Source organism: Lepidochelys kempii, chromosome 23 (genome assembly GCF_965140285.1).
Source record: "Lepidochelys kempii isolate rLepKem1 chromosome 23, rLepKem1.hap1, whole genome shotgun sequence".
NCBI classification, from domain to species: domain Eukaryota; kingdom Metazoa; phylum Chordata; order Testudines; family Cheloniidae; genus Lepidochelys; species Lepidochelys kempii.
This window is the reverse complement of record NC_136402.1, coordinates 9,024,495-9,039,166: the sequence shown is the minus strand read 5'-3', so window position 1 is coordinate 9,039,166 and position 14,672 is coordinate 9,024,495. Positions and strand designations below refer to the sequence as shown.

Genomic DNA, 14,672 nt, shown 5'->3' with positions numbered 1-14,672 from the left:
TGAAACATTAATACACACTTTAAAAGCATATACAGTGTGTCTGAAAAAGTATAATAGATTTGAAAAGTATGACCATAGACTAGCTTCCTTATACAGCTGTTGTTTTTTATGACAATGTCAGTGCATTCATTTTGGTGATGTTGGCCAACCTAATCATTTCAAATGATGATTTGTAAGCAAAGTCAAAATGAGCTCTCCCTGACAGCTAGTGATAAGCTAGGGGCTCGGGGGGGGGGGAAAGCTTCCGGACCAGATTGTATTTACATTCACACCTAATCTATCTAGGTATCCAGCAAACAGAGCTGTGATGCCCAAGTGATAGATTTTGGCTGGGGTTAGGTTACAATCACTTGAATGGGGGAAGGGGGGGGGGCATGAAATGTTGTTCTTACTGTATGAGTAAAAAGAAAAGGAGTACTTGTGGCACCTTAGAGACTAACCAATTTATTTGAGCATGAGCTTTCGTGAGCTCACGAAAGCTCATGCTCAAATAAATTGGTTAGTCTCTAAGGTGCCACAAGTACTCCTTTTCTTTTTGCGAATACAGACTAACACGGCTGTTCCTCTGAAACCTGTATGAGTAAAGGGCAGTAAAACTGTACTTAGCCTGTGCTGATTGATCAAGAGAGAGGGTGGGGACCTGTCCCTCTCCACTGTTTAAAGACAGAGCTGATTAGGCTCCATAGTCTCTTTTGTTCTGTTAAGTGACCACTGCAGCTGAAATCACTGATAATCAGGTGTAAGTGCTTAGTCCTGCTGTGGGACAGTGTTTCTGTGGAAGACACAGCCCAGACTGCACTAGCTGTGAGGTTCCCACACTGAGAGCTCAGCTGAAATCACTGAGAGCTGGGTGGAACCTCAAGAGACCAACTTGCAGAGGTCACAGTGGCAGGCAGCAGCAGAAGGTGATGGTGCAGGGCCATTGGTAACAGTGCGATGGAGTGAACGGTGGCACAACGAACAGCAGTGGCCAGAGCGAACAGTGAGCAGCTGGAGGAACGAGCAAGGTGCCTTCTTGCCCCCCCGACCTGGGAGGTGTACTCATGTGAAAGCATTTCTGAACGATGAGTCTCCACTGACCAAGGACAACACCGGTGAGTGGGGTGCGGTGGAGGGAAAAGTGAGGGGCACATTAAATAAATATTTGTTTGTTGGACTTAGTGACTTTGCTCCAGAATGCTAGATTTGTGACTGAGAATGGAAACTTTATATAAATATGTTTCCTAGTAGGCCAAGATTTTTAAAATCCATTATTTGCCAAGGTTATCATCTCACATCGTTGCCATCTTGAGAGATCATTATGTTGGGGAGTTTCTGTACTAAACATTTTTATTATTATAATTAAGTTTTACATAAGAATGGTCATACTGGGTCAGACCAATGGTCCATATAGCCCAGTATCCTGTCTTCCAACAGTGATCCAGGCCAGATGCTTCAGAGGGAATGAACGGAACAGGTAATCATCAAGTGATCCATCCCCTGTTGCCCATTCCCAGCTTCTGGCAAACAGGCTAGGGACACTCAGAGCATATTGTTGCATCCCTCCCCATCCTGGCTAATAGCCACTGATGGACCTATTCTCCAGGAATTTATCGAGTTCTTTTTTTAATCCTGTTATAGTTTTGGTCTTCACAGCATCCCCTGTGTTCCACGGGTTGACTGTATGTTGTGTGAAGTACTTCCTTTTGTTTTTTTAAAACCTGCTGCCTATTAATTTCATTGCGTGACTGCTAGTTCTTGTGTTACGTGAAGGATTAAATAACATTTCCTTATTCACTTTCTTCGCACCAGTCAAGATTTTATAGACCTCTGTCATATCCCCCCCAGTCGTCTCTTTTCTAAGCTGAAAATTCCCAGTCATTTTAATCTCTTCTCCTGTTTCATACCCCTAATCATATTAGTTGCCCATCTCTGTACCTTTTCCAATTCCAATGTGTCTTTTTTGGGATGGGGTGACCAGATCTGCACAGAGTATTCAAGGTTTGCACGTATCATGGATTTATACAGAGGCAATATGATATTTTCTGTCTTATTATCTATCCCTTTCTTAATGATTCCCAACATTCTGTTTGCTTTTTTTGACTGCCGCTGCACATTGAGTGGATGTTTTCAGAGAACTATCCACAATGATTTCAAGATCTCGTTCTTGAGTGTTAACGCTAATTCAGACTCCATCATTTTGTATGTATAGTTGAGATTGTTTTGTGCATTACTTTGCATTTATCAACATTGAATTTCATCTGCCATTTTGTTGCCCAGTCACCCGGGTTTGTGAGATCCCTTTGTAACTCTTCGCAGTCTGCTTTGGACTTAACTATCTTGAATAGTTTTGTATCATCTGCAGATTTTGCCACCTCACTGTTTACCCATTTTTCCAGATCATTTATGAATATGTTGAACAGTAATGGTCCCAGTACCGACCCCTCAGGGATACCACAATCTCTCTCAATTCTGAAAACTGATAATTTATTCCTACCCTTTGTTTCCCATCTTTTAACCAGTTACTGATTCATGAGAGGACTTCCCTCTTATCACATGATGGCTTACTTTTCAAAAGTCAATTTAAATTATATACATTTTTTTTTAAATTGTTTTTTTAGAAATCTAGACCTGTTGTGTTTTGGTGTATTTTGCATTATCCTTATGTTAAATTTGCATTATACTAACAAAACATTTAATTTATTCATATCTCTTTTATATGTTGCAGGTCAAAGTGAAAATGAAAAGACCAAAAAACAATACAACAATTTTTCTACTCAAAGGCCTCAAAAACTAACCAAGGTGAAGAACACATCAAGAACCAAGAATATATCAAAAAGAAAAGGAGTACTTGTGGCACCTTAGAGACTAACAAAATTTATTTGAGCATAAGCTTCCATGAGCTACAGCTCACTTCTTTTTGCGGACACAGACTAACTCGGCTGCTACTCTGAAAAGAATATATCAACATGTCATCTGACAGGTCAAGTGGTGCATCTACATCCGGCCAGCCCAAAGCACAAATACAGCTACTTACTGAAGAAACAGTGTCTCCAAAACCTAAAGGCAGTTCCCGATGTTTGTTGGTTGAAGTGTTCCCATTTATTGAAGTTACAAAAGATTGCTACTGGCACACCTCTTCCAAAAATGCTTACGAAGAAGGAAAGCTTCCCAATGTTACAATTGGTAAAAGTGGAGGACTTTGGTTTGTCAGATGGATCAGCAAAGCCAATGCTGACAAACTACATGAAAAGGCAGCAAAACACCAGGCCTCTGGAGTGCATCAACATGCAGAAAGCCTTATAAGCCCCCTTTCAAAGCCAATTTTAGAAGTATTTAATGAGGCTGTTAAGAATGCTGGAGACACAATATAGTTCATGTGAACAAACGTGGCTGTGGCATCCTACTTTCTATTTAAGCAAGAGATACCACACACTACAAACTGGAGGCCAATGTTAAGTGCATGGTCACTTGTTCATCCTGAAGTTGAACACTGGTTCCGAACAAGACCAGCAAATGCTCACTATCTTTCTGCAAGAAACTCAACTGACTGGCTAGAAGCATGCGGTGCAACAGTGAAAGACTCAACATTTGAAAAAGTGGAGAACTCTCACACCACATTCAAAACATTTGCATATGTGGCTGATGAATGCACTGATGCAAATGGGCATCAAGTATTAAGTCATTGTATACGTTATCTTGATGTCAGTGGTAGGCCAGTAGATGCATTTCTAGATTTTCAAGTTATAGAAGACACATCGGCTGCATCTGTGACAACCCATATCTTAGAAGAGTTAAATGCTTGTCAATTGGACCTCAAAGAGATGGCTGCTTGTGCATTTGATGGAGCTGCAAACTTCTCTGGAAGACATGGTAGTGTACAAGCTTTGCTCGGAGAAAAGTGTAACCCTGATCTCTCCTATACACACTGCAGAGGCCAACTACTCCACCTAGCACTAGTACGAGCTGCAGAATCTTCAAAAGACATTAAAAAGCTATAAATTTAATGTCTTCATTATATTCTTTTTTCAGCAAGAGTCCAAAGAAACTGATTTCAGAGTAGCAGCCGTGTTAGTCTGTATTCGCAAAAAGAAAAGGTGTACTTGTGGCACCTTAGAGACTAACAAATTTATTTGAGCATAAGCTTTCGTGAGCTACAGCTCACTTCATTGGATGCATTCATCCTGAGCTACAGCTCACTTCATCGGATGCATTCATTGGATGAATGCATCCGAAGAAGTGAGCTTTAGCTCACAAAAGCTTATGCTCAAATAAATTTTAGTCTCTAAGGTGCCACAAGTACTCCTTTTCTTTTTGCAAAAAGACTGAGTATCTTGGAAAATATAGAAGATACACTGGGACTGAAGTTCAAATTACTCCAACCCAGGAAAACCCACTGGCTTTCTCATGAGCGATCCTTGGCTATTGTCTTAAAATTACTCCAGCTGTTATTACTGGCTTTGGAAAGTATCTACCAAGATGGGATGGATCTAAGTAGTGAGGCTGGTGGATTACTTTTGCTGCTACGTCCAGAGAAGACTATTGCCATTCTCTCTACTATGAAACCACTTGGGTCATTAAACAATGCTATCCAGGCATCTGCTACAACAGTAGTAGATCTTTGTCCAGCAACAGAAGCTACATTTGGATCAATCAGAGAGCTATCCATTGAAAAAGTACTGGAAGAAGCAAAGACATCAGTCCTGAAGTTGACTGATGAAGGCATTTATATTAAATCCTTAAGTGAAGAAGACAAGAAGTGTTTAAGACAGCTGAAAAAGTACACAGACTTGATTCTTAAAAATCTACAACAGCAACTTCTAGATTCTACTCAACCTCTACATAGCTTTTACAGATGCCTGTCCTATAAAACACCGACAGTTGAGTGGAGTGAGGCACTATCAGCAATGTGGCTTCCATGTGATCAGGATAGAATAGAGAATTTGAGCACAGAGTGGAATATCATACGATGAATGAATGAAGATTTGACTTCAACTTCTTTTTTATCATCACTAGTGCCTCGACCCGATCTTTGTGCTCTGTTTCCTGGGATGAAAGAAGTAGGAATTCATCTCTTGCTACTCCCAGTCACAACAGCTACAGTTGAGCGTTCTTTTTCATCCTTGAATAGAATTTTGTGTTCTGAAAGAAGTCTCCTTCTGCCTGATCATGTGAATGAACTAATGAGCATATCAATTGAAGGAATGGACGTACCGAACACACGAGAAGCCACCAAAGATGAGCACATTGTATTCAAGAAGTTCATTAACAGAGTTGTGCAAAATTATAACAAGAAACCAAGAAAGAGGTAGTGCTTCATAGAAGGCTTGAGTAGCCAACTTTAATTTGTGTGGTGATTTTAAAACATGAGTTAAATCTAATAAAATGGTCATGAAACATTTTTCAGTTTTTACTGTGATGCCATACAGCCCACCTTCACCCTCACAGTCTCATCCCTCATCGGCCCTGACACCCCCCCTGTAAATTCGAACACCCCACCCCCCCACCCCCCAATTTCAATTCCTGGGGAAACCACTGCCTGGGAGCTACCTGGCTATGTTCCACACTAGCGTGCTGTCAAAGGCTCTAGTCTGCGCAGAGATGATAGTGCGAGTTCTTCACTGATTGTTGCAGGTGACAGGAAAATGGCAGGGATTAGTTATAATACCATAGATTGCTGTGACCAGCACCATGCTTTCCTCAAGCTTCCTTGCAGAACGGTTGGCAAGGGGTTTGCAATTCCTTCTTCTGTGACCATATGTCAAAGCCTATGACCCATTTCTTGACCCAGTCTGCCCTGGGATCAGAAGTCAGGCTCTTTTTCTTTCTAAGGGTTGGATGATGCTTGCACAATATTAAAGTAAATATAAATACACTGGTTAATCAAATTATCCACATGCCTTGGAACACATGCCATCATCCCTTGTGCATGACTTTTTAGTATTCATATATTATTTGTATGATGTTAACATCTAGAAGCCCTAGCCAAGGACTAGGACCCCATTATGTTAGGCACGATTCTAATACAGAACAGAAGGCTGCAGCAAGAGCTTATGTTCTGATAGGGGAGAAAAAGGAGGGACTTGTGGGATGGGAAGGGAAGGCGAGGTGAGGGAAGATGCAGGTAGATTACTGATAAACCTGGGAAGCTGAGTAACACATACCGCCTCCTCAGCCGCCCTGGAACCTACATGACACTTATCAAAAGCTCAGGTTTTTCTTCCAGAAGAGAAGAGACCAGAGCTTTTCCTGTGGGGTGACTTGGGGTCTGGGGAGGCACTGTGCGGCCGCGGGGAAGGGGCTCTTGTTGGCCCAGAGCTCCTCTGGCTGTGGTGGCAGGGGCTGGCTCAGGGATCCAGCTGGCCTGGGACTCCTCCAGCTGCAGAGTGGGGGGGCTCGAGGCTTCTGACCGGGGGGGTGTGCAGGCGGAAAGGGTGGAGCTGGGGGCTAGCCTCCCCAAAGGGGAGGCTCCACCCATCCCAACTCCCATTGATTCCAAGCGAGAGCTAGACTGAGGATCCCCGAGGAGGCATAAGTCACCATAAAGAATGTAGTTCACTTGTTTCATGGGTGTGTTGGCTTTGTCGGGCTGGCACTAGAAGCCCTTAGGTTTATTCTTATTATTGTAACATTCAGAGGCCCAGTCAGGCCTCTTTGTGCTTCTTTTGTCACTACAGTCAGCATATCGAAGGCTTATGGATATAGGGAGTAGATGAGATGGGTAAGAAGTTGCCTTCTGGACACTTAAAACTGTCATCCCTAACTAAAGCTAACCTTGAGAGCTTACATCCCCTTCTGCGCTCTGCTTTCATTGTTCCTGCTTCATGGAAATAGAAAATGACTTGCCCAGACCTTCCCACAACCCAAACACTTCCCAAAGGAGGCCACCTGGCCATACAAGAAACCTAGCTTTGATTTCCAATCTTAACTTATTTCTTGGGCCAGCCATAGCTGGAAATTCTCTGCATTGCAGGGGTGTGGTTACAGCTGGAGTCTTTCACTCCCTTGGCAAAACAGTGCTCATTCCCTAGGGAGAAAGTGTCCAGTGTCACTCTGTAGTGACCTTTCGGACCAGTTTAAGGGACGTTCACTTTTGTAAACTAATTTCTAAAATTGCCATTTCTGATAGCTCGATCTTGAAACAGTTCATAGCATTTTTTAAAAAAAGATTGCTTTTATAACTAGTTTTATGATGGCTTTTTTCCGTCTCGATGATGATTTTCTAAAAGAGATGCTCTAATTCAGACAGGAATTATTTTGGGAGTTCTATAGCTTGGGTTATGCAGGAGGTCAGACTAGGTGATAGTGGGCTTTTCTACCATTGGAATCTGAATCTATAAGGGTTGCTCAGCAAGGGAGAAGCTGCCTAACTGACCATAGAAGGGAAATAATGACCATTCCTCTGCACATGGTGCTGTCAAATGCCCAAAGTAAACCAAAGAAAAGCATAGAAACTTTTTCCCAATAACTGGATTTTAGGAATCAAAGGCCCCAGTCCGGAAAACACACACAATCAACTCTTAGCATGTGAGCAGGCACGTTAAACTCAAAGGATTGCTCACTTGTTTGAAGCTGAGCATGTATACAAGTGTTTGCAGGTTATGTGCTTGAGTGTGCAGTTTGCTGTAATTTGCAAAATGGTATGCTGTTGGGGGGGGAGGGGGGGCTTTGCTCTATTTTTTTTATTTTCTAGAGCTGCTCAGGCTAGTCAGAAATAGTGTTCATTCAGCTAATTTAGCCTGCTTTTCTACTTGGAAATTATCTGTGAACTGACTGATTTTCAGGAGTACATTTATTTGTGATGGCTTGACCTTTTTTCATTCTTTGGTATGAAAATATGCCCACAGGTGGTAGTTGGTTAGAAATGCAGGTTCGAATGCTTGTCATCGGTACTGGGGCCTGAAGGCAAGCGTGTGTAATTGTTCACTGTGTAACCCAGGTGTGACCAGGTGCCTGGGATGGACCACATTAAGAATGCCACACTTGGGGCAGACTACAAGAAACAGGGCAAACAATCCCCAAAACTGGTGGTTTATTTATACTTAGTTACCAAGCCAGTAACAAAAGAGCTTCTGCAGTACCACACTGGTTAACCAGAAGCCAAATACAGTCCCCCTTGAGGCATTCCAGTCCTTGGCTCTCATCCAGATGAACAAGTCTAATATAGTGAGAGGTTACTGAAAACCCAATTCACCATATGTAAGGTTCTTACTAATCCCAAAGGATCAGACACTTATCTCCAGGTCAATATATAGCTCAGACCTTATCCAAATACCTTGCTGTCAGCCAATCTTTAATAAACTAAGTAAAGATTTATTAAAAAAAATAAGAATTATAAATAGTTAATGTATCATATGCATACAAATGATTGCGAAGTCCTTATATCAGATTTGTAGCAGTGATGGAATAGACTGCTGGCTTGCAAAAGCCTCTCTGGTATCTTCCAAACGATTGGAAGGTCTTTGGTCCATAGTTCAAGATGCTCCTTTTTGTTGTAAATTCACAGTCAGGAGAATTAGAGCAGGAAAGGAGCAAACTGGAGATGTATTAGATGTCTTTTATACCCTCTGCCATGTGCATGGAAATGTACTGTCCCAAACAAAGCCCATAGCCTCTTTGTATGGGAAGTTACTGGCCCAGATGGAGTCTTAGGTCACATGAGAAAATCACGTGCCACTACACGTTTTGCTGAATCAGAGGGGGAAGTCATTGACTCCTCACTGTCTGAGGCACCCGCAGGAAGGGCCTACTGGGCAGGATAAGATTCTTCAAAGGCCCATTGTAAGAGCTGTGTGTCCTTAATGGGTCATCAACACACAGCTGCCTAGCCCTGATGTAAATCTATCTGGGGTGGGGTGTCACCCTGGCATACAATGCAGGTTTGAGATGCAGATGCATAGCCAATATTCATAACTTCAGATACAAAGATGATACATGCATATAAACAGGATAATCATACTTAGCAATTCATAACTTTTCTGTTAAGAATAATAGAATCGTAGAATATCAGTGTTGGACGGGACCTCAGGAGGTCATCTAGTCCAACCCCCTGCTCAAAGCAGGACCAATCCCCAACTAAATCATCCCACTCAGGGGTTTGTCAAGCCTGACTTTGAAAACCTCCAAGGAAGGAGATTCCCCCACCTCCCTAGGTAACCCATTCCAGTGCTTCACCACCCTCCTAGTGAAAAAGTTTTTCCTGCTACCACTGAGAACAGTCTAGATCCATCCTCTTTGGAACCCCCTTTCAGGTAGTTGAAAGCAGCTATCAAATCCCACCTCATTCTTCCTTCCCGACCCCAATATGGCGATCAGCTAAACGCTGAGCATATGGGCAAGATTCACCAGCCAGATACCCAGGAAAGAATTTTCTGTAGTAACTCAGATCGCACCCCATCTAACATCCCATCACAGGCCATTGGGCCTATTTACCATGAATAGTTAACATGATTTTGGCAATTAATTGATCTTTATCCCATCATACCATCTCCTCCGTAAACTTATCAAGTCTAGTCTTAAAGCCAGATAGGTCTTTTGCCCCCACTGCTTCCCTTGGAAGGCTATTCCAGAACTTCACTCCTCTGATGGTTAGAAACCTTTGTCTAATTTCAAGTCTAAACTTCCCAATGACCAGTTTATATCCATTTGTTCTTGTGTCCACATTGGTACTGAGCTTAAAGAATTCCTCTCCCTCTCCGGTATTTATCCCTCTAATATATTTATAGAGAGCAATCATATCTCCCCTCAACCTTCTTTTGGTTAGGCTAAACAAGCCAAGCTCCTTGGGTCTCCTTTCATAAGACAGGTTTTCCATTCCTGGGATCATCCTACTAGCCCTTCTCTGTACCTGTTCCAGTTTGAATTCATCCTTCTTAAACATGGGAGACCAGAACTGCACACAGTATTCTAGATGAGGTCTCACCAGTGCCTCGTATAACGGTACTAACACCTCCTTATCTCTACTGGAAATACCGCGCCATAAAAAAAAAATTTGCTTGGAGTAGTGCCGTTAATATGTGGGAATAACTTGGTCTTTTCTTTTTTCTGATGTATATTACTCTTTACTTGTGTAATAGGTTGGCATATTGCCTAGAACTAATTTGGTTGATTATGAGAAACAAGATTGAAAACGTTTAATAAATTTAAAGAAAGAGAAGACCCTTCCGGTCAGCATTCCTAGTGTCACTTGGTTTTAAATGGGAGGGATCTGTATTTTTATTGAACGGAGCGAGAATGGCATTACTGTGCAGTAATTGGGCTCCACAGAGGGTATTTGGGTGAAGTTGTAGGGCTTGTGTTATATAGGAGGTCTGATGAGATGATGTAATGGTTGCTTCTGTCATTAAATGCCAGGAAACTCATAACCTTTTATTGCTTTGTCTCTTTGCACCAGTCTCTTTTTTTTTTATATAAATTAATACAAGAGGAGGGAAACAGCATTATGTTTGAGCACTTACTCCTAGTCCATCCCACGCTTCCTAATTTACGTGCCCCATTGATCCCAAATTTGGAGAGGTGACATAATGTTTGTTTCTTAATGAAAATTGATTAGTCTTAAGGTTGCTGATTAATGAGGTTAATCCTTGTTTGTTTTCAGAATTAAACTGTTCCAAGAATGAGAAGGAGCTGGAGGAATTGCTCCTAGAAGCAAGTCAAGAGACAGGGCAGGAGCCACTGTGACACTTTAGGTAAGGAAGCTTTGCTAGGTTTGAACGGTATTCCAGTCACTGGCGTAACAGAATCAAGGCAGAAGGAGACTAGAGTTTCTGAAAGCTGCTGCTGTTGCTGTGATGAAGGGAATGAAGATTTTTTTCCTCCACCATTTTTTCTACAACATCCTAGTTGCCAGAATAGCTCTGGGTGTGAGACAGGCTGGTGAATCTGTGCTATCTTCATTCAGACACAGTCAAGCATGTCTGTAATAAAAACAAATTCTAGACCTAGGTCAACCTGACTTCACACACCCAAAATATTTTCCCTATGCAAAAAATAGTATGTGATGATGTAATTGTATCAGAATGCATACGCATAAGGAGGTGACAGTGTTAGTGAAGCACAGGATTTCCTTGTGGTATTTCCGAACTTCTGAGGGCCTGACTTTACAACCCGAATATCGTGGTTTCAGTGCAGTTTTTTGTGTATAATTTATTTATATCAGTGGTTTTCAACTTCTTTCACCTGTGAACTCCTGAAAAATTTCAAATGCAGGTGTGGACCTTTTTGGAAATCTTAGATATAGTCTGCAGACCCCAGGTTGAAAACCACTGTTCTATGGCATTGACAACCTTTCATGGACCCCTTAGACATAGACTGAAGACCCCCAGGGGTCCGTGGACCACAGGTTGAAAACCACTGATTTTTAGAAACATATATATAATATATATATATATAGTATGTTACCATTATCATCCACTCATAAAACTTCTGTAGGTGGAGAAGCTATACAGATCTGTGTGATGCAGAGAGGATACATTACCGGATAGGTGCAGGCCCAAAGAGCTCTCCAATCTGAGTAAACAGTGGTACAGACTGAGTGGAACATCTGTTTCATCTTCATGAGGCTGTGGCCTATCCTGGTCTCGTTCACTGGCATTGTCCAGATGATATGATTTACCCTGGCTGAGCATTAGATCATCTAATCTCACCCCTGTATATCACAGGCCGTTAAATTTAACCCAGATATTTAGCCCAAAGTATTTCAGTCCTCAGGAGACTAAACTGATGTGTGCCACAGGAAGAGAGCAGAAATGATCAAGGTGCCACGAATGCCCGAGGCCCCTGCAATAGCAGGGAGTTGATTAGGTGAGATGTGGTCAGATGATCTCAGCAGGCAATCCACTGCAAAGAAAGGCGAAAAAACCCCAAGAGTCCTGCCAATCTGACCTGGGTCACAGTCTGTTGATCAGTATGACCCTGAGCATGTGAGCAAGGCACCCCAGCCAGGAATCTAGAAGAGAATTATCTGCACCGCCTCAGAGCACTGGTCCATCCCAGCTGGTGTCCCATCTCCAGCCATGGCCAATCTCTGATGTTTCAGAAGAAAGTGGGGAAAAACCCAGCAACCCCTACTGAGAATACATCTAGTCAACTGTGCATTATGGGGAAAAAATGGTGGAGGAATCACAGAAGTGTAGGCATGGAAAGAACCTCCAGATGTCCTCTAGTCCACCCATCTGTGCTGAGGCAAGACCAAGTAAACCTAAGCCATCCCCGACAGATGTTTTGTCTAACCTGTTCTTAAAAGCCTTCAATAACAGGGATTCCACAACCTCCCTTGGTAACCTATTCCAGAACTTCACTATTGTAACATATCTTAACATATATGAATACTGTTATCAGGTCTTACCTCAGCCTTCTTTTCTCTCGACTAAGCATGCCCAGTTCTTCGAGTGATTGTTCATGTCCATCCAATTTAGGTGTGTGCGCTTGCCACATGCACCAGTGCTGGAAGTTTTCCCCTCCGCGGTATCCGTAGGGGACCGGCTCTGGCGCCCCCTGGAGTGGCGTGCACATGCCACGGTATATAGGGCGCCGCCAGTTCCCCCCACCCACCATTCCTTCTTGCCGCCAGTGACCGTGCTGGAACTGTTGCTGCTTCAGTTAGCACTCTAGTTGCTCTTCGTTAGACTAGTTACCTTCTGTATTGTACTGTATATAGTTTTATAGTGGTGTTGATAAATCCCTTAGCTATAGTTAGAGACTTGGACTTTGCCCCAAGCTTTAAGCTCTGTGATCGCTGCAAGAGGCCCATGCCCTTTAGTGATCCACACAGCAGTTGTCTGCGTTGCCCGGGCAAAGGATACGTTAGTGAGAAGGCCAAAAGTTGCAAGTCCTTCAAGCCAAGGACTAAGAAGGAGCGCAGAATTCGTTTAAGACTGCTGCTTATGGAGTCGGTCCTCACTCCGGCACCAGAGCAACGCTCCGACTTAGCGCTGAGTACCGTGACCTCAGTGTGCAGCGCCCCACCAGGACCATCCACTAGCCGGCACCCATCCCCATCCATGGCTCCAACCAAGAAGGAGGGACGAGGCCAGTCTCCAACCTCCCACAAGGATAAGACTGGGTGTGAGCAAGGTCTCAGGTCAGGCAACTCTTCACCCATGTCAGGATCTGGGCCCAAGCTCCGGGGGAGCGATGTAGCCCAACATGCTCCCCACTGGCTACCCCGGATAATGGAAGAGACCTCTGTCAGCTTCAGGTGCTGTCCACGCCGGAGGCCCTGCATGTGGTGCAGGAGATCATGTCCCTCCTGGTGCCGCCCACACTGGCTCCAGCAGTTCCCCGGTCACAGGGTAAACCCACGTTCAGACCATTTCAGTTCTCACCTCAGCAGCACCGTTCCCCATCGCAGGTGATGTCCTGCCAGTGCTCGCCGTCCCATAGCCACCACGCATCTGACTGGAATAGGCAGACACAGCGCAGCCCTATTCGGTCCCCGGACCTTGGGTACAGGCAGAGAGGCTCGAGGCGCAGCTTGCCGGCCACTGGGAGCAGACCTTTGGAGGCACCCTCCCCTCACCCCCAGCAGGAGTAGCAGTCCTGGCACCCGGTATCTCTGAGACCACAGTACCGCTCCAGGGATCCATTGAGAGATCAACGGTACTATTCTTCGGACTGTCACTGATCCCGTAGGAGGGCATCTCCGCATGCAGGTACTTCCCAGCACCAAGCCCGCTCCTGATCCTGGTACTGCTCCTCATGCGCGAGACGTAGATCTCCGGCTCCAAGCCTGGTCACCTGGGAGCAACCATTCAGGATCCAGCCCTGGTTCGGAGCAAGGTTCCCTGACGGTGGGACAAGCTCTGGTATTGGTGGTACGGGTTACATTGTCAGCATCAAAACCAGCCCCGTGGCCTCAGGCACAGTAGCTGATGCCGTGGTACCCACTGAACCTGTGGGGGTTCACACAACCCTCCCAGGCCGCCCGCTTGGTGTCCAGAGCCTCGGAGGAGAGACCAGCTGCCTCCCTCTCCCACCCTCCTCCGATGCACGAAGCCTCGGGCTCAAGGACCCCGCAAGTCCAAGAGGGAGCAGGGGAAGAAGTCCCTGGGCCACCAATGGTTGGGGAGGACCCTACGGTACTGGCATCTTTCTCGTCGTCGCCAGATGAGGCTATAGTGGAGCCCCCTCCCCCAGTTTCTCTGAATCTCGCTAATGTGCACCAGGAACTACTGAAAAGGGTCGCTGCCAACCTGGGTCTTCAGGCGGAAGAGCTAGAGGAGCCCTCGGACTCTCTCTTCGATGTCCTCTGCTCCATGGCACTGGCCAGGGTGGCTCTGCCCCTTCATGATGAGGTCTCTAAGATCACTAATGCCCTGTGGCAAACTCCTTCCTCCCTGCCCCCCATCTCCAAGAGGGCTGAGCGCAAGTACTTTGTGCCATCCAAAGGCCACAAGTACTTGTACACCCACCCTGCTCCCAAATCTCTAGTGGTAGAAGTGGTTAACCACAGGGAGCGACAGGGTCAACCCAGGGCTACCCCTAAGAACAGACTCCAAGAAACTAGACTTGTTTGAGCGTAAGGTTTATCCATCTTCTAGCCTCTAGTTGAGGGTGGCGCTGCAAACTGAGGTCACGGTACTCAGCACAGAGTCGGAGCGTTGCTCTGGTGCCGGAGTGAGGACCGACTCCATAAGCAGCACTCTTAAACATCAGGCCATCCTAGGATGCTATGATTTTAACATGTGGCAAGC

The 14,672-nt window shown here is 44.6% G+C and overlaps 1 protein-coding gene across 3 annotated transcripts in view; it reads left to right on the top strand.

Annotated features, from left to right (window-relative positions):
• The window catches only part of PPP1R37 (protein phosphatase 1 regulatory subunit 37), a 171,084-nt gene that overhangs the window by 143,816 nt on the left and 12,596 nt on the right, over positions 1-14,672 (top strand). Inside the window, exon 12 of one of the 3 annotated variants that reach the window (XM_073321861.2) lies at positions 10,577-10,667. The exons of 1 other annotated variant lie outside the window; for it this stretch is intronic. In XM_073321861.2, the coding sequence (XP_073177962.1) occupies positions 10,577-10,659 (83 nt within the window). In that variant the 3' untranslated portion in view covers positions 10,660-10,667. Of the gene's footprint in view, positions 1-2,707; positions 3,116-10,576; positions 10,668-14,672 lie in introns of those variants that run through there. One more of the 3 variants, XM_073321860.2, reaches the window with a different exon arrangement.